General features: G+C 39.6%; 2 protein-coding genes across 2 annotated transcripts in view; both read left to right on the plus strand.

Annotated features, from left to right (window-relative positions):
- Nucleotides 1–3039: 3039 nt before the first annotated feature.
- LOC138001999 (MOB kinase activator 3B-like) lies at nucleotides 3040–13794 on the plus strand. Its single transcript, XM_068848179.1, has 8 exons — nucleotides 3040–3100; nucleotides 3270–3354; nucleotides 4178–4271; nucleotides 5057–5120; nucleotides 7944–8013; nucleotides 8559–8674; nucleotides 9613–9699; nucleotides 11303–13794. Exons 1-8 carry the CDS (start codon nucleotides 3056–3058, stop codon nucleotides 11330–11332), a joined length of 591 nt encoding a protein of 196 aa, XP_068704280.1. The 5' UTR covers nucleotides 3040–3055; the 3' UTR covers nucleotides 11333–13794.
- A 4952-nt stretch (nucleotides 13795–18746) lies between these two features.
- The window catches only part of LOC138002032 (alpha-1,6-mannosylglycoprotein 6-beta-N-acetylglucosaminyltransferase A-like), a 58785-nt gene continuing 57531 nt past the window's right edge, over nucleotides 18747–20000 (plus strand). Inside the window, exon 1 of the mRNA XM_068848181.1 lies at nucleotides 18747–19091. Within this exon, the coding sequence (XP_068704282.1) occupies nucleotides 18962–19091 (130 nt within the window). The 5' untranslated portion in view covers nucleotides 18747–18961. The remainder of the gene's footprint in view (nucleotides 19092–20000) is intronic.

Raw genomic sequence — 20000 nt, forward strand, 5'->3', positions numbered from 1 at the left:
GCGCTTATTACATGAATTCTCTCTACAGTGGCCCATTTACAGATGTTATAAATGGTTATTGACAAACTATGAATTATTGGGTTTAAAGCTTTTCAGTGCTTTTCTGTTCTAACGTCCTCTCAACAAAGGCATCTAATTTTCCAAGATCACTCAGACAATCCAACAAGTGTTTCCAATGTCCCTACCTATGACGTAATTTACAGGTCTTATCCAACGGTTTTATCATGCAATACTAACGCAATAACTTTTAGAAAAATACATTAATGGGTAGAAGGTCTGTGATGAAAATAAAAATACTGTTATAACCTCGATGATAAGAAGAGATTATCCTCTTTGGTGTGCGCGATTGGAGGCACCGAACTGAGGAGGCAAGGCCAAGCGAGACAGGAAAATTACCTTTTTTCGTTCATGTGGACACAGCAGTGCCCCTCCCCCCCCCAACACGACCCCCCAGGCTAAACCCCACAGGAAAGGGCGGCCAATTAGCATTATTTTTTTAAAATGGGCAAATTCCCCCGGGGTGGGGACGACATAAGCTGCTCTAAATGCCGCGCCGAGGTGGGGACGAAGAAAGGGCAAATGCCCCGGCGACACGATCGAACCCGGGATCGTGCCAACCTTCCAACACTTCTGCAGTTTTTTTTTTTCTTAAAATCAGTGAATAAAACGGTCAACTGTTCAGTATTTTGTATGCAACGGTATTAAGCTGCGCACGATTTGTCTTGAAGATCGCATCATTTTAAGTTGCAAACCTTCCTTTTTCTAACCGCCACTTTCATGACACTTAAAAAATGCTACACTACAATCTTGGACAAAAACCTGTTAGGACAAAGCAACATTTTGGTACTCCAACAACTTATCCAAACTTCCGCCTTAAAAAGAAGCCGACCCTTTCCCATCCCCCCAAACTCATGTTGCCTTATCTTGGATCGAAAAATTATGCTGTAGAACATAATTATGACAACACTCAGCAACATTGACTGAGGGCAGGGCAGTAGGAAGGGGGAGTAGGTAGGGTGGTGTTCAAAATGGAGGTGAATTTGTGGTCACTGTCTCTCAACAGTTTTGTCCGAGATTGTAGTTTGAATGCAAAATGCGAAGTAGTCGTGTTTACGCAGTCTTCCCGTCAGTGCTTGTTTTGTGATGATTAGTTCACCTTGTCGCTTTTATATCTTCATCTGCTTACCCGTCTCCATGAAGAAAGTTACAAAATTGAGCACGGTAAAGGGTAAAGTCGGCTAACAACGCCTAGAAGGCCCAACAGGCCCGGCGCTTATCCCCGATTTCTGTAGCATGAAGCACTAGAGTATTTCTATTCCCCCCTCTGGGACTAGTGGATGCTAGTCCATTGCAGGGTTACCCCAGGCATTAGATTCGCTCGGTACCCATTGATTACACCTGGTTGGAGAGCAGGCAAACCGTGAAGTCTAAAGTGTCTTGTCCAAGAACACAACACAATAGGATCGTTTATACGAGAGACCAAACAAGCTCGCGGCTTCACTCTGGGTGCGGAGTACATACTACGCGACAAGGAACTATGTTATACGAGTAAAAATAAAACTCGGCCCGGCCAGATAAAACTGCGGCCTTAGAACAGCCGTGAACGTAGATTTGTACCATTGTATATGGGTGTTTGCGTCTTTATGTAACCCGCGTCTTGTTTTCTCTTGTAATAAAACGGCCCCAATGTCCCCGGCCAGGACCCGAACGCAGACTACTTGACCCGGAGTCCGAGCACAATGACAATGAGGCCACCGTGCATCCCATCAAAAATTGAGAAAACATACCTTTAAAAACATCCACAGTTTTTTGAGTCCGTGACGGACAAGCCAGTCCTTTAACAAAGGCCTCGTCTTTTCCAATAAACTCTTTCCATGTTAATTGAAAACATGTGTCAAATGCCGGGGGTCGCCCCAGGGGTAGGCTAATGCCCAGTCCCCGGGACGCAATAAAATTGTGAATGCCCCATCCCCGGGACTGACAACTTGAGCAAATGCCCCACGTTGCCCGGGGGGGGGGGGGGAGATGGGCACCGCTGGAATTGATTGATGCATTATAAAACGATCTATCCACTGAAAATTCAGAAGGGGAGGAGATCATAATGAGAAAAAGGGTTTGCAAAAAGTGAAGGACGCTAAATTAAGAGATGGTCATGCCAAAACTCTTTTCACGAGAAGGAGGTTGTATAAAGATCGTCTTCTCCAACAGAATGGGTAAATCATGGTGGGTACATGGTATAGATCACTTCTCAAATTAATTTAACTGAGCTGAGATTTTAGACAAAAATCACGCAGGAAAAAACTCACATCTAAGAAGAGAACATGGTCGTATCTCTGCTCAGATAAATCCCTGAAACCTTAACACCAATTTAAGATCATATTTCAAGCATTACCTTTAGTTCTGGGAGGTGGAGTTGAAATACAGGTGAGAGGCCTGTCATTCGTCCCTTCAGGCTTATGTACGTTTGTTGTGGGGTCTTGTCGCCCGGGGCCGAAATCAGCCAATACTCTGACATCCTCCACAGACGTTTTTTCAGAAATGGAAAAAATGAAAGCTACAAAACCACAATACTTTCACTCGGATTTCTCCATACAGAGTTTTCGTGTAACAGATTTGGGGTTTTTTCGCGCATGACTGTCACGTTGCCAAACACTAGTTTCCCAGGGCCTCAGATTGAAAAGGACCGTGGTAGATTGGGGATAGTTGACATGACATATTGCAGTCGGGCGATTTCGTCGACAGCTATCGGAATCATTTCGTGACTCCCTCATTTTGCCTTTATTTGGATATGTAGTTGTGGAGGACTTCCGTTCCATGAGAAAATCCAAGGGATTTCATCGCCCGATGGCCGCCAAGGGGCTTTCATCTTTCTTTCAGAAGGACAAGGTAGTCGGCAGGATGAATATCGGTTCTTTTAGTTGCAAGAGTTATTCGATAATTTAGCTGTGTATCGAAGGTTGAGATAGCTCGCCAGAGAATACGTTTTGTAAGCTTTTTCAGTTAGTAATATTGTTCCTCTTGGTCTTCTATCAGGCAGTTCGGCCAAAGCGAGAGGATGAAGATGGGACGATTGCGCTACGAGCTTCACAAACAGTCAAAGGTGAGCAATGTCACCGTATTTAGAGAAACGTTTAGCTCAAGCTAGAGGTTTCCCTCATGATTATGTTTATTCATCAGTAAACCACAAATCGAACGCGGTGATATTTAACTAAACTCAGCGTGCGACTGAAGCTCACATTGATTCAATCTATTTCTTTTTCCTTCTCGAGGCCTCGCTTCATGCTGGAATAGATCTTAAGGAATGTGTCAAATTACCGAAGGATCAAGACTTCATGGACTGGGTTGCAGTGCATGGTATCTATTATCTAAGTTTCAATCTATATTTATTAATAACATATTGGAGTACACTTGGTCCAATAAATGTCCTGTACTTATAAACATTTAGCGCTTGTGTTTTGCATGAAATTAAAATGATGAAAATGGGAGTATCCCACAAGTTTCACGATTTATTTTTGCAGATAAGTCATCCAGTATTTTATCACTTTAATTAAGAACGCTGCAGCTGGGCACAGCATTGAAGAACAATACAGCTTTGTCACATGTCATTTCTTTACCGAAATTGGGAGGCATATCTCATAACAACCACGAACAGCTTGGGATTTTTAATTTGTGTGCACAGGCATGGTTGGAAAAAAAACAGACAAAATGTGGACAATTAAGATTTTTTAGTCGGTGCTTTTTCTCCTTTATTATCCCTACAAATAGCGAAATGCCATTCGAATTTTACTTCCTTATAATGGTAATGCCATCTTAGAACCTAAGTGATCGTAGTTTAGCATTAAAACAGCATAACAAACTTAAATTTTGATAGATTTCCTTTATTTTCATGATGCAAAGCTGAGAGAGGATATTTTCCACCAGCTGAAGGGTCAACAAGAGAGGGCGGGATCCCAGACTTCATCTTACTTCCTACTTTGGTGAAGGAAAGGATGTTTCAGACTTTCTTTCAAGGATTCTAAACCTTCTGTACCTCCATAATGTTAAGAAGAGTTGAGCTTCAATTTAATTACACAATGTATCACTAAAAAAGAAGAGTCTAATGTTTAGACTGTGTAATGATGTTTTTCAGACCAGGTGAACAAGAGAGTTTAAGCAATCGTTTTTCTTTTTTTTTTAGTTGTGGACTTTTACAATCGCATTAACTTGATAGTTGGAGGAATTCAAGATGTCTGCACTGAAGACAGTTGTCCTACAATGTCTGGAGGAAAGAGGTTATTATATGAAAATAATACTGAATTGTGTGTGAGAGATAAGGTGAAAAAATAATTTTCTTTCTTCAAATTGAAATCTTTTGAATTAAAAAGCCCTCATCACTTAATATTGTAAAGGTGCAAAAAATAATATTAATATTATAGTACCTTGAGTATGTGCTGGTTTTTGTTTACAATATCTTCAACAACACTTTAATATTGTCTCACCATTGATCAAGAATATTGAACCTCTTGTCATGAAGGAATTCTGGATTTAGAAGTCATTTTCAAAATTATTGTCAGGGACACAAAAAGTAGAGCATTGTCCAAAGAGAGGTGTGGCTTGTCTTTAGGAACAAGACTCTTCTCATGTATGAAACAAGACAATTTTGTGCTTTTAATGTTGCATAATTTTTTTACTACAAAGTCTTCAAAGGGTTTCACTAAATTGGATGGGCTGAAAGTTGATTGTTCTAATTAAGCTCACCCCGTGAGTGCCTAAACCTCTGTTCATGTTGATTTTGGCTGTTGCACTTTTACACATGACTGTTTCATGTCATCATTTCATTTTCTCAGACAAAAATACCTTCGGTAGAAAAAAAAACAAGTAGAAGTAGTTTGCATATCTTGCCATCTGGGAGTCTTGTATGTCACAGTAGTTGCCATTATTAAAGGTTGTAACTCCTTGATCAACCTGAAATTTAATCACCTCCTGTGATTGTTTATGACTAGAGGAACTGTTGATGAAATCAGTTAAATAGGAAACTGAAGGCAATCTCCTTTCATTTTGTCACTGTTTCTTCAAGGTATGAATATCATTGGTGTGATAAAGGCAAATACAAGAAGCCAACTTCAGTTCCAGCTATTGAGGTAAAAAGCCATCTTATCATAAAGCTCAATACACACATTTTCATTAAAAAGTGACTGTGTCTTACAAGGTTTTAAAGGTAAAATGGACGTCGGGAAGCAGTCTTATTTTTCATAATAAAAAAATTGTTGAAAAGAGGAACCAGTCTACTAAAATAACGATGATTGTTAATAATAATAATAATAATAATTATTATTATTATATTATTATTATTATTATCATCATCATCAACTAAATTACATGTAATAGTTATAAATAAATTTATTTAAGTTTCAATATTGTATTTAGTGCTGGGGCAGACACTGTAGAGAAATTAAATCAACTTGTGTCAAATTTTAGCTGGTTTTTGAGGAGAGGGGAAAACCTAAGTACCCCTGAGGAAAACCTCTTGGACCAGAGTAGAGAACTAGCAAACTCAACCCACATGTACATGTACATGTAATGTATCAAGAAAATCTGTTTCAATCTAGAAGTAAAAAACCTTCATTTGTCGAATTATCTTTGAGAAACATTCTCCCAACTCCCCTCATGTTTTGATGAGGCTATGGAAACACAGAAAACATCCTCTATTGCTTAAGGACGTTCCCGCCCATTGCTACTGCGCATTTTTTCGCGCATGTCACGCACACGTCATGCATCGCAGACCACGAAGGTAAACACGATGCTAAAGGCACAAACATTTCCGCAGCGATTTTACTCTCTTGAATGCTCGGTGACCCCATTTTTCTTTCCGTAGATCACTTCCTTTCCTGATTTTGTCCATTTTAACAAAAACAAAAAAATCTGTATGTGAGAAGTTACAAATATTTCGACTTTTACATGACTTGTATGCTCTCATGCAACCGAAGTTTTCTTTCTTAGACTAATATGTATTGTTTTTCAAGGTCTATTTCACCTAATGCAGCAATCTTTGCACAGCAAAAGCAACAACAAAAATGCTGGTAGAAGTGGTGCAATTGATTATGTATGGCTCAGAGCAGATAATTCTTTAGTGGACAAAGTCAATAGTTTTGTTATAATGAAATATCGTGGCCTACATGTACACTTTGGAATGGGCTGCCTCACATTGCACCAAGAAAGTAACAAAGTCTACACTCAATAGGAAGAAAACTGTTTTGCCTTCTTTGGAAACACTCATTTATGTCATGTAGAACATTATGAGAAAAAAGACATCAGCTGCAAAAGTTTGTTAAGTTATATTAGTTATGTTGACTTGAGTATGTTTACCTGATCTAAATTTCACTGATGTAGCTTTTTTTTGCTGACTGTTGTAAGCTAAGATCGTCTTAAAATAATGCAAGCTTCTAAAAGTAAACCTCATGATCTCGAAAACGAGCACAGTGACCCCCCATTTTTTTTTTTTCCTTTTTGGCAAAAGTAGATCATTACCTTTCTGTGTGGCAAGTTTTGAAAAAATCTGTACGCGGGAACGTTTTGGGCGTGAATGTCCTTAATTCATGGCATCTGACAGGATGCGGCGATCGATGCGGATCCGCATAATTCCCTAAAATCCGCATCCTCCGCATAATTACGATATTTTCCGCATAAAACTGAAGAAATGCCTGATATTAGTGATAAAGCAGCTGCTTATATACCACCCTCACAAATGCAAAAGCCAGAGATGGAGGATTTTGAAACGCCTATTTTCCTGAACATTGAAGAAAACACGTCATTTCGTTTGCAAGATGAAAGTTCGTAAGCAGTTTCCACTCATTTTTTGGGAATGAGCCTGAACTTTAGTTAAACCATTTTTATAACATACCCTAGGCTCGAAATTTTTAAAAAAGATACAAGGTATGAAAATTTAGCCGCAAGTTATAGCAGCAAATTAAATTGCATCATTTTGCAACTCTCGACTGGTAAAGTAGGGACAATCATTGCAATGAAGTTGTACAAAACAAAGAGCCCGCAATACAGTTTTGTACGTCTGTGTAAAAAACCGCTGAAAATGGTGAATGATTGAGGGAATGGATCGTGGTCAACCACATCACAATTTTGCTCCATATCTCCAAATTGAAACAAAATTCATGACAAGAAACAAACTATTTTTTCATTGCTTTATTTCTTTTAGCAAAAGTTTCGGCAAAATGCCGATTACTAACCCTTTTATTTTAACTTGAATGCTGGTCGCAAATTGGCGATTCAACCAGATATCTTTATTGCAAAGGGAAAAAGAGACTGTATTGATCCAATATCATAAACACTCCATTTCAAAGAGTGATTCACTTGTGTTTGGTAAAAATCTCATTGGCCAGTGGTATTTCTAGTTTGTGTACAACTCAGTTTGTGTATTTCGACCATGTTGGGCAACATATGTATGTATAAGCTGAAATGTTGGTGGGAAAAAGAAGGAAAAGTGACTCTCAAGTCCTTGGTTTTTATAACTAAGTCTGCCAAAGCTACTTCATCAAACTCTGGCAGACCGAGTGAAAAATTGCATTACAGTCTTTACAAAATTTTAGCTATGTCGCTGTGGTGGGAGGTCAGTGGTATCACCACTCAAGGCAGAACAAAAGCGTGCTGTGGGCAAGGCCCAAGCAGCATCCACTGCCACAACAGCACTCACTCACACATGTCCTACATGTGGGCGAGCTTTTGCACCATCCTGTTCCCCATACCTGTACATCAATACATGTATTATGATAGATGAAATTCAATTTTCAACGCATCTGATTCATGTAATAAAATTTAATGCAGTTACGGTAAATCCTAGCTCTGAAATTTTGAAAACCCCTGCACATTCTGGTGCACTGTTTTGTGCATGTACACTGTATCTGCTGTATATATCAGATTAATGAAGCAGTTATTTCATTTAATGTTTGTAGTACATTTCTCTGTTGATGGATTGGATAGAGAATCTGATAAATAATGAAGACATTTTTCCAGTGGACAAAGGTATAGTAAGAGAGCTTTCAGTTGTCAGGATCATAGGTTTTTAATTTAGGTTAAAACCAACGCTTTTATTCAGTTACTATTACAAAGCTATGCTAATGCAGCAATCTTTGCACAGCAAAAGCAACAACAAAAATGCTGGTAGAAGTGGTGCAATTGATTATGTATGGCTCAGAGCAGATAATTCTTTAGTGGACAAAGTCAATAGTTTTGTTATAATGAAATATCGTGGCCTACATGTACACTTTGGAATGGGCTGCCTCACATTGCACCAAGAAAGTAACAAAGTCTACACTCAATAGGAAGAAAACTGTTTTGCCTTCTTTGGAAACACTCATTTATGTCATGTAGAACATTATGAGAAAAAGGTCACTCAGTTTGCAAAAGGGCCAGAAATTTGGCCAAAACTTGCAAGTTGCAAAGTTCTCCCCAAGTGCTCTTAATCAGCTGAAACAAAAATCTGTAATGTCTTCCACATCCCTCTGTAATTCAGTTCACATTTTGATGAGGACACTGATTTGCTATCAACATTATTATTGTATTTTCAGATATTCCTTTTCCTAAAGCCTTTCTTCCCACTGCTAAGAAGATCCTAACACGACTCTTCAGAGTATTTGTTCACATCTACATGCATCATTTTGACAGACTGCAGTCTCTAAGAGTGGTGAGAAGATAATTACTTGTCTTCCTTTAGCAGAAAGAGGAGGCAGATACATGTAACCTGTGGTTATTGTGTTTTCCTGAGTTGTTAGATAAAGATTATTCTGTTGCCAGAAATGCCATGATGTTTGACAAAGTATGCAGGGAAATAACAAGTTACAGTACTTTTTATTTGTTAAGTTAGATTAAATTAATTTTCTTAGCATAGTGGATTTTTAGTACACACTGTACATGTGTCCTCTTACATGTACCTTGTCTGAGTAGTGTTGTGTTCAGGCATGCAAGAACAGTGTCCTGTGAGAGAATACAACATGCATCACATCTCCACTGAAGAGTTTTTAGGCACACTTGCTAAGTTACAGTAGATGCGTTTGATATCCCAAGCAAAAACAGATGATTGCCGGTAGTTAAGCTGACTTCTACAACTATCAGTTAATGACATTTTGCAGTCAAAAATCTGACAGTTGAAAACCATTTATACCACATACATGTAGTTGATGGAATTCCCAGACCAGAGGTGCTGGGCCACTTTATACTGTTCTGTAGTACGGAAGCTTGTGTCATAGAGGACCTCTAGCCATGTGATAGCTTGCCTCTTGTTCGTCTTGTCAGTTGGATATCCCTAGCAACAAATTAATGACTTCAAGCAGTTCTTACGTGTACCTAATGACATTTCGTGCAAAAATCTGAGCGTTTCCCATAAAATGGAAGAAGCCATTCAGTATTATTTTCTTGTTTGGAATTACTGGAGCCTAGATGTCATATCCTTAAATATCTGATAAACTCTGGAATATCCATGGTCGAGTTTGGCTCCTATAGAAAAACCAAATTGGTGTTAAAAGTTTCATGTATAATCATGAAATTTCCCCTCTTTTGCTCTGATTCCCCACTATTGGTTCTTGGGAGTTAAAGCATGTTTGTTCTTTTCTTTTCTTTTCATAGGAGGCGCATGTCAACCAATGTTACAAGCATTTTTATTACTTTGTAACCGAGCACAATCTCGTAGAAGCCAAAGAGCTCGAGCCTTTGGTAAGTTACCATTCATCATCACACTGGTTGTACCAGTATGTTGGTCGGCATGACATGTCATCCGCCGAAACCACTTGTTTTCTTTGGCGTTAAAGTCGGAAAACATCAAAAAGACCCAAGAGTGCAAAAAATGGGGTTCACGCTCACTCGCTCGCTTGTGTCACCCACCTTTCTCTATGGTTTGACATCGGATTCCTCAAACATGCCACTTGTGCGAGCCTTGATCCGCTGTAGTAAATCCACGTTGATTCCTTTACCAGTCGTTTTTTATTTTTTCCTTTTCGAGATAGGCTCGCAAAGCGTGCAAAGCAATTTGTCTTGTGGTCTTTCTAAAACAAAAACAAATCGGTTTGTCAAAAAGAAATCCCGTTTCCGTCAATGCAAGGGCAAAGAAGCATAATCATACAACTGTGTGAAAGAAAGGTGGTCAAAATTGTTGTGTCCTTGGACGAGTTTGTTTATTCTCTCACACATAGACACGTCTCCTCTTGCTTTATTTTTGCGAACTTATGCAAATCGCCTGAGGAAAACAAGAACCCAAACTCGTTCACATCTGTCAACAAAAACAGGTTCGATTCATCATTTGCGGTCAAGTCGAGTCTTGACATGCATGTATGACTTGTGCTTTCTCTATCCACTGCCGCTTCTTTCCTTCTCGTTTTTTTTTAATTTTATTTTTTATTTTTTATATATATTTTTTTTTAAATCCATGCTCTACCCAGTGGAGTAGCCCATTTCCGAGTTCTGGACTGCTTCATCTTCAAAGCGAGTCTAAGTGCGAAGTTTTTGTTATGAAAATTAGTTTTCATTCATATGTAAAGTAGAACTAATTACCATCACAAAAACTTAGCACTTTGACTCGCTTTGAAGAGGAGGCAGACTTGAACTCGGAAATGGCCTATTGATGCAGCATATACTGTACGGTATAAAATGCTTCGCAAGTCTTCATGTATTTTATAATAATAATTTTCCATTATAAAAAGTTTCATCCAGTGTGGAGAGTTGGCTCTGATACACATACATACAAATTCCCGAACGTTCTCTGCGAATCTGTAATGTAAAATGACTAAATCTCGTTTAGGGGTCATATTGTATGTAGTGGTGCCCATTTAGGCTTACGTGCATGGCGTGTTTTTGGAAAATCTCATGCCAGACCCGGTAGGAAGGTGGGTGACACGTGCAAGCGAGCTTGAATTCTTTTACCTGCGCGTGAGGCCACGAGGCCTGAGGCCACGAGGCCTGGAGGGAGTCAGACACTAAAAGAGCAGGAGGCAATCTCGTTCCCAGGGTCTCCATTGTCGTTAAGCAAGATACCCTGGGAACGAGGTTGAGCAGGGGAAGAAAGGAAACGCCTTGAAATATCTTGGCTTCCTGGATGTGGTCTTTTAGTGTAAATCCTCTTCTTTATTCTAGCTGACTACGATGATTCTTGCATTAAAAACATGGGATTATTTTCATGGACCCTGACGCTTCAAGCTAGGATGATTGACTCGTGCAAAATAAGAAGGCGAAGATACATGTAATAATCCTGTTATTTTCCGTCCTTTGTGTGAACGAATGCAAAATTTATTCTTTAATGTGTGCCTTTTCTTGTTTTCCTCAGAGAGAAATGAGCCAGAAGTTATGCTGGTAACAAAGAAGAACTCGTTTGGTTTTAAGGGTTAGCGCAGCAGCTGCCGTAAGCAAACTATTGTTTGTTTGCTATTGAACAGCCTTCATTTTAAGTCTAAGACGTAGCCTCTTTCCTTTAGTCTTTTGTTTTCGGTTTGGATAACAAGCCAGTCAAATTTAATCTTACGGCTGCTGCATCGCCCGTTTTGACTATTAAATTCATTAAATTGTAAATAGTTTCGTTAGCCTCAAGGGTACTGTGAGTTCATTAAGTGTTTCAACTATTTAAATCAAAGAGATCATGACGTACTCTTCATTAATTATCAATTGAAGAATAGTTTCTCAATTTATATGCATGCATATTTTCATATCTAATCTTTTACAAATTTTTACGCATGTTTATAACAAAAATAGAGTTTATTGTAAAAGAATTGCTGCTAAAGAAACTCAAAATGCTGAACGATTTTGACAATAAGGCCAGTGAGGAATTATAAACAACAATTTATTTTTCTGATTTTTGAGGCCAAAGCGCACCAAAGCGCACCTAGCCATTACAGAAGCCCTGGCGATAAGTCGCTGCGACACGTCGCGGGGACAAGTCCCCGCAACAATTCGCCTTGTGTGACACGGTTAATTTTGTGAAAATCATTGTCGCTGCGGCAAAATTTTATTGCCGCGATCAGTCGCACGAATTCAGACCAGTTTGAATTCGTGCGCCTAATCGCAGCGGCAAAATTAGCGAAAGCAGCGTTGTCGCACCGTGTGTACACTTCTAGCGACAAGTCGCTGCGACAAAGTATAAATGAACCAACGAGAGAGCGTCATATGGTCAGCCATATTGAATTAGAAAACTAGTTCACATTCCCTCTTATACGATATCACTGCGTGTGTACCGAACAGGGGGCGTGTCGCAGCGATTTGTTTTGCAGTTAGTACACATGGAGCAACTTGTCGCCGAGACCTGTCGCTGCGCCTTGTCGCTTATTGTGTCCCGGCCTTAACCCAGAAGTGTCCATCTCTCTTATTTGGCCTTGGCCCATCAGTTTACAGTATTATTTAAATATAGGATACGTCTCCCTCCAAATTATGGCCAATCAGGTTAGACCTGGCGACAATAAGGCCTCTGATTGGTCTGTAACAAAGTTGCTGCACGAGGGGATTGCTCGTGCTTAATGCAAAATCATGGATCGTGCAAGGAACACAATACCACCACGTTTTTTTCCCGCCAAAATCTAGCAGTAGCCGTCGCTTATTTCCCTTTCGTAAACGGTCGGTGCCATGCTTAGTAGCCATGCCTTGAGGAGTAAAATAGACCCGAGGTGGTTGAATTTTAGACTGAATCAGCTAAAATTAAACCAGGTCGGGAAATTAAGCCTAAATTAAGTGAGCTCACTCCCCAGCTGTCGATCGCGCACCATTCGACGCACGGAGAGCTTGTGTGCAGGCTACTATATTTAACCGTATTTACTCGATGAAACGCCGCGGTGTTTATTAACTTTTGAGCATCTCCGATGCGGCGTTTCTTTCAAAATCATGTTTCTTAAATCACTGTCAGCATTTTCCTTAACGGTAGATAGTTTATGAATGCTATTTAAAACAAAGATGCTTAAATTTCCTGAGAAAGGCTGGAAAGATTGTTGGCCTTAACAACGCAACTGTACATTGCGAAAATTCTGAAGAAAGAGCTGCAAAGTATCGCCACTTCGAAGTTAAAAACATCTTCATAAAAGGAAAATAAATTTCCGAGGCTGGCTTAGATTACCGAGTTGTAACGTGTGTTTGTTTTTTTTCTTATAATCCTCGAATAAACGTCGCATTCTCTTGATTGGGTGCGGCCTTCATTCGAGGATGGCGTTTATTTGTACTTTTCCTTCCGTCTGCGGCGTTTATTCGAGGGTGTTGTTTGAGCGAGTAAATACGGCATATAAAATGGTTAAATTATAAACGTTTTGAAGTCTTGGCCCAGAAACTCCTCAGTGTAGTGGTGAGTGACGTACGCTGGTAATCCAATAACCTGGCTTCGTTACGTAATTTGGACATATATATATTTTCTTATTTAGAAAAAAACTCTCAAGTGTCGAAAATGGATACGACCGTTTACGAAAGGGAAATACGGTGTAACCGTCCTAAAAATATATAAATACCGAAAACTGATGGGCCGTATTCCACCGCAGGCTTGATGTCATGACCGGTTGGTCTTTCCGGTTATCACCCTGTCTGTGTTGGTAGGTTAAAAAAAGAACAGGCTACAATAAATTTCATAGCACTTTCAAATGGCATTTAAGGTTTTGCCGTCATAATCACGATGATACCTTTCTCTTTCAAAATACGTCAGTTTGATTCTTTGAATTGGGCCTTTTAATATTTAATAAGAACAAAACACAAACAGCGATTACAAACATTTGCTTGAACTATGTAAATTTTTATCAGAAGTGATAACATTTTCTGTAACTGAATACACCTTTTGCTGTTCATAAAGCAAAAGATAAACTGGCAACAGTTACAGATCAATAGTGCGACACTGGTTTCATTTACACCAAACACAAGGGTGTAGGTAGGGGGGTCCTGGGGTGCCCGTCACCCCCCCCCCCCCCTCCTTTGTAAGCCTTTAAGTAAACAACTTACAATTATTCAGGTGGCGAAAACGCCACAATCTGGTGAGTACCCTCTGTTTGGCCCAGTGTGCCCCCCCCCCCCCCCCCCCCATCCTTGAAAAGTCCTAGCTACGCCCCTGAAACGTCATTCGTTTACAAAAAATACGAAGTTGATTATTGCAGAAATGAAGGTACATTCCAAGCAAATAATTATGCAAAGATGCTAATCCTTGTCTTTTTCTTTTGCTACAATCGTTCATGGGTGTTTCTTTCGTGTAAATGAATGATGCTTGGTGTAAAAGAAATTGGTCTAACTACTGGCGCAAATAAAATTTTATTTTCTGCTCATGAACGCCGAAAGGTGTAATAGACCTGTTTCATAACATATGTTAATAGGCCTTTGCAGCCTCGCTACGACGAGCAAATTTCAAAGGAATATTTGTTTTAGGGCAGTATGTGTAATTAACATAAATAAAAATGTGAAGGTGGTTGCCATTTATGAAAGTGGTCTTTGTTGTAACTTACGAAACGTTAAATGAAATGATTGTGTATTTGAATTGCGGGTTAGACGAATGAGAGAAGTGACGCCTTGTCTCTTACAGACGCCTGAAAAATTCAGGCGGTCCCAACGGGACTCGAACCCAAACTTAAGTTATCCAGCTGGTTCCGGAGGTCGCTTCTCTCATTCGTCTATAACCCGCACTGCAAACATACATTCATTTCATTCATCGAGTACTTCACGGAAACAAAATGAGCCCAACAAATTGACCTGCTCTCAACCTCAGTTCGTTGAGCATTGTACCGACTTCGCAGAGGTCATGGTTTCGAGTCCCGTTGGTGCCACCTGAATTTTTTAAGTGTCTGTAAGAGACAATTGCTTAAAGTGAACGATACTCAAATATTTTTCTTCCCTATTGTAAAGCAAACGTATGTGCCGTGCAACTACGTAAACTTGGCAGAACAAGCAATAATTTGGACGCACGACCGTGATGTGAGAGGTATGGGTCTATTCTCGATTTTACGTCACAAACTGCGTTGCATTGCTGTTTTAAAGAAATTTTGCACTGCAAATCAGTTTGTGACTAAAATTCGAGAATAGACCCATGCCTCTCACGTCAAGGCCGTGGGTCCAAATTACTGCTAGTTTTGATAACTTTGCCCGTCTTGCTCGGCAGATAAAAAGCGACATTTCGAGGTACGAATGGTAAAATATGTTTGCTTTTGGTGGGGAGATTAATATTGTTGCCGAAAGATAGTTGAGTTTGAGTTTAGGTGCACTTTAAATTGTCCATCTGGGTGCGGGGGTTGCTTCTTTCATTCTTACGAAACGTTAAGTCGGTAAAAAGTTCTGCAGCTCAAGCAAATGTTTGGTTCAAAAAATATTTGGACAACGATAACCTGCTATCTTTCACTGAATTCAAGGAACGCTTCGACGTCAAAACAAATTTTCTTCTTTATCACGGGGTGGTATCATGCATAAGATTGTTAAGGAATGCCATAGATAACAAAAATGAAGAAGACAGAAATTTCAGCACTTTTGTAGATAACTTCATAAAAGCTCCTAAACCCAATAGATTGGCTTACGAAAAGCTGGTCAGCGCTAAACAGAGCGGCCCTAGGAAAAGCCAAGAGAAATGATGTGTTCAGTGCTCCAATACAATTGATAAGAAGATGGTTTACGAACTCCCTTTCTGCAGCACTAAATCTACCAAATTAATTATTTTTCAGTTTAAACTACTTCATGGGCGTTTAGCGACAAATTATTTTCTAAATAAAATAGGCATTAGAGAAAACGATATTTGTACCTTTTGTAGAACGGAAAAGGTGCCCCTTTTTCATTTATTTTGGTCGTGTAGCGAGACGTCTTGTTTTTGGCGGGGCTTTATAAAATGGTTGGCCGAAAACCAACACGATATTTTGGGGGGGGGGGGGGGAGCGTGTGAACCCAAAAAGAATTTTAGCCTCAATTTTTACCAGAATATATACTTTTGCCAAAATAGGGGGGGGGGGGGGAACCGGGGGCCCCGGTCCCCTCCCCTAGATCCGCCACTGATTATACTCTTTGTTTTCCCTCCAAAATTTTGAATGAGTATTGTTTCCAGTTCCTATTGGGACCTACAATATGGTCCCAAGAGAAACTGGAAACAATGTTTATGCCAAACGTTGGAGGGGAAACAAAGAGTATCACGGCAGCCTTGCAGCCATTCATAGGTTAGGTCACTGAGCTGCCCAGGATGGTCATTTCTCTGGCTACCGCGTTGTCAAGTGTAAACTACAGAGGAAAGCTTTAACGACAGTAACGCTTCGAACGTCCTTCGAAAATAAATGAACTTTCGGTTAATTCTTAATTAATGCGTGAAGGTGCCCCAAGAGTTACTCTCGAATGAACGAGCTTAGAGATATTCAATGAAGGTTTGCGACTGCAGCGCCACCAAAGACGTCACGAAAAATCGAGAGTTGACGTTTTCCGAACTTTCTCGTGATTGCTACAGTTTCTTCAACTGCTACGAAACAAGTCAAACTCCTCACTTCCAGAAAGAGTTCCTGAGAGCGGTGTTAACAATAACACTTGAAAATCCAACTTTACGGTGGTGTGCTCTCGTATTTCGTAGAACTTCAGATATGGTTATTTTTAAATTGCATTTTTATAGAACGATAAAGTTATCTTAGGGTAAGTTACATGCAAACGTCCGCGAAGAACCATTATTTTGCTTCTTAAATGCCATTATTCGGTTGCGTTTTCGTTGACGTGGCCCCCGGGAAAGATAAAATGTTAGAAAATTTTTGTACCATCTATTCAAGGATCCGCTCGTGATACCAAGAATTTGCTGCCAAATAAAACAGAAACAAACGGTCACGTCATCCCATACAGCATTTCGTTTCGGCACGTCACACCGTCTGTAACATCTCCTTTCATTGGCTCTTTTTATTAACAAGAGATAGTATCGGCCTTCCGATTGGCTCGAACCGAGTGTCTATTGCATTATACTATCAAATTAAGTTCGATCGATATCCCCGGGTTAAATTTCAGCTTTTTTTGCGTTCAGACACAAATCGCACTCAAGCTTGTAAAGCGCATACGCGAAGACAACCAAATTCACCTTTTATAGCGTATGCGCGATGTTTAAGCCAACTTGCCAGGTGGCATTGAACAAAAATAGCGTCGTTAAGGTGATTCCTTAGTAATAGAAATTGTCGTAAGATTTTCTTTAAACTTTTCTCGATTGTTCCCTACATTATGGTGGCTCGAAATGTGCAATTAAATAAATAGGTCACCAAGCTCGTTTGCGAGATATAACTTGCTCAAGTTACTCATTTAATCATTGCGACTTCATCTATCAAGGACAAGTTTGTTCTATCGGTTCAGGCTAGGTTTTGCAGGAACAGGAAGCACAGCTTTGACGTAATTCTTGAAATAACAAAACAGGTGAATTGTATTGCTCAAAAGGAATAATTTAATGTTTGTTCTATGGCACAGGCACACGTCTTGAAAAGGCACTGAATACAAATATTCCTCGGGTGCGTGATCTCGAGGAGACAATTTTGTGTCCATGAGTGATGGATACGAATCCTTTTTTTCCTGTAACTTTTTTTCTGACGTTAATTTTTTAATTTTTTTTACAGCACAAAGTGGATGAGTAAGAGAATAAAATTATGCCAAACAAAAGATAGGTCACCAACCTCGTTTAGGAGGAAACAGAAAGCAAACCAAGCTCGACCCCTCGACAACACGTCTCCCCGATAGCAAGGTTTCACTTTCACTGTTGGACTGAAATGTTCCTTAGCATCATCAAAGCTCTCACTCGACTCTTTGTTTTGCGAGAGTCTAAAAGGTTTCTTGTTTTGCTCTTTACTGCTGTGCTCTGAAAACGGCCATTATTCTTTCTAGCGAGGTTTCCGGCACGAAAGGTCGCCATTTTGAAATGTTTTTGGCCACGTTCGATATATCAATATTCACACTTGGCTACGAGTCTTTATGGTTAAATTCAAACATTGTTTAGTTTAGAAATATCCGTTGAGACTTGTGAGACAAAGAAAACAGAACTGAGCCGTGAAATTTGACCATAAAGCCTCTTAGCCATGCCTTAATACGAACGTGGCCTACGCTGTGTTATGCGCAGAACAGGATGCACAGTGCAATACTAGGGAATCACCTTAAAAAGACTGCACAATTAAAACAAATTGATCCAATACTTATTGGTACAACTATTGATGTATTTACCGGTTATGCTTCTCTATATAATTTAATAATGTCTAACTATTCAGTTTTTAATTTTCTTTACTTAATATTGAAACAACCTAGCGTGAAGCTACCGCCGCATCGTCAGCGCTTCGCATCTTCGACAACTAAAACATCGTAGTTGATTTTATAGGTTTCAACGAGGTGTTAATCAATGTAAAAATCCCCAGAATCAACCCATGCATGAAGACAAAAAACTGTTATTGAAGAATTCGTTTCTGGACCCTCAAGACAGAACAGTTAGGGTTTCATAATTTCTCGAAAATTATATCGATCGGTATTGTGTAAACTGTGAAACAATAACAAGGGATTACTATTTTTAGGTTCCCACTGCTTCAAGATAAAACCGATGAAACCGAGGGCCAGCAGGCGCCCGACTAAAGCCCTTCAACTATACTTTTTTGTCATGAAAACAAAAAAGTGCCGGAAAAGTCACCTTGGTGCTGGCAGATCTGTGTCATATTTGCTTACTGATTAGCAATCAGGAGATTGATTGATTTAGGGAGTGGTTTTTTTTCCCTAAAGTGGGACGGATTGCATCATTAAATTTCAGGGTTGCATGTTAATTCTTGTCCGCTGGCTCGATCACAGGATTCAGTGGTTCGTGTTATTTTCACTTGGAGAATCTATATCGCTTCATTCCGTTACTGTCATATTGGCATTCATCGAATTAAGTGTGCTTTGCTCCGCTCACATTACTAGTCAATGGTTCCTTGAAGTATCGCTAATAACCTCGGCTGGCCACAATTCAGGTCATGATTTTGCAGAGGACGAAGGAAACCTTTTTCACAACATGCGTGGTTGACCAGGAAGCAGTATGAAGCGATCGACGTGTGCTTGGTTTGCATGCTTCACTCTTCTACTTCAGTGTTATTTTCTAGTTCTTGTTCAGCGACGTCAACAATTTGCTCATGTGAGGCTCCTTCAAGAAACGAAAACCAAAAGAGGTGAGTGGTGTTAAAATTGTCCAAATTCTTATCAGCTGTAACGTCGAGCAATTCTAATTGCTTATTCATGGAGGTCCGCAAAAAGGGTATATTGGCCTATTTAAAATGTCGAAATAAAAACAAAGACAAGAACAAAGAATAAGTATCACGGAGTCTAATTTGAAAAGATTCAGCTCTGCAGGTTAGATTAACAATGAATCGGTTCGACTCCATAGCATCCCCTTTCGAGCTGTACGGCTGTAGCTCGACCCAGTGGTCTTACTTTCGAATTCAAATGACGTGTTATTGTCGTCGGTGCCAAACTGAATTCACAAATCATTTTTACATATTTGCTATTATTTTGAAATGATTTTAAATTTTGTTTCAGTTCACTGAGGACTTACATTGTTACCACTGTGGGGTAACTAAATTCACTTTTAAAATACGGCCACAGTCTATGCGATAACCAGGGAGCTTAAGGACGGTGCCTACTAATTAACAATATTTTTGCCCCGGTGTGTGATTATGCAGGAAATGTAGATCTTAACAAGTGTTATTAAAATCCAAAAAGGAAAATGGGGGTAACCACGCATTTTTCAAAGATAATTCATGAATAATATTTGTAAAAAGCTTTAAAATACAAAGCAATGTATGGCGTTCTTTCTCAAATTGAAACTTAATTATCTCTGAAAAATGCATGGTTACCCCCAATTTTCTTTTTGGATACCAAGAGTACTTACTAAGATCTACTTTCTCTGGATAGTTTTAAACCGCGCAAAAACATCCGTGTATTAGTAAGCATCACCGATAGGAAATCCGAGTATCTCAAGATGCGCAGAACGTATGCGCAGTAACAATAGTAGGCACCGTCCTTAACAAGGACGTAGCTACGAGAAGTCCACAAAACAATAGAGAGGTTAAGCATGACGT

The sequence above is a fragment of the Montipora foliosa genome, chromosome 1 (genome assembly GCF_036669935.1).
Source record: "Montipora foliosa isolate CH-2021 chromosome 1, ASM3666993v2, whole genome shotgun sequence".
NCBI classification, from domain to species: Eukaryota; Metazoa; Cnidaria; class Anthozoa; order Scleractinia; family Acroporidae; genus Montipora; species Montipora foliosa.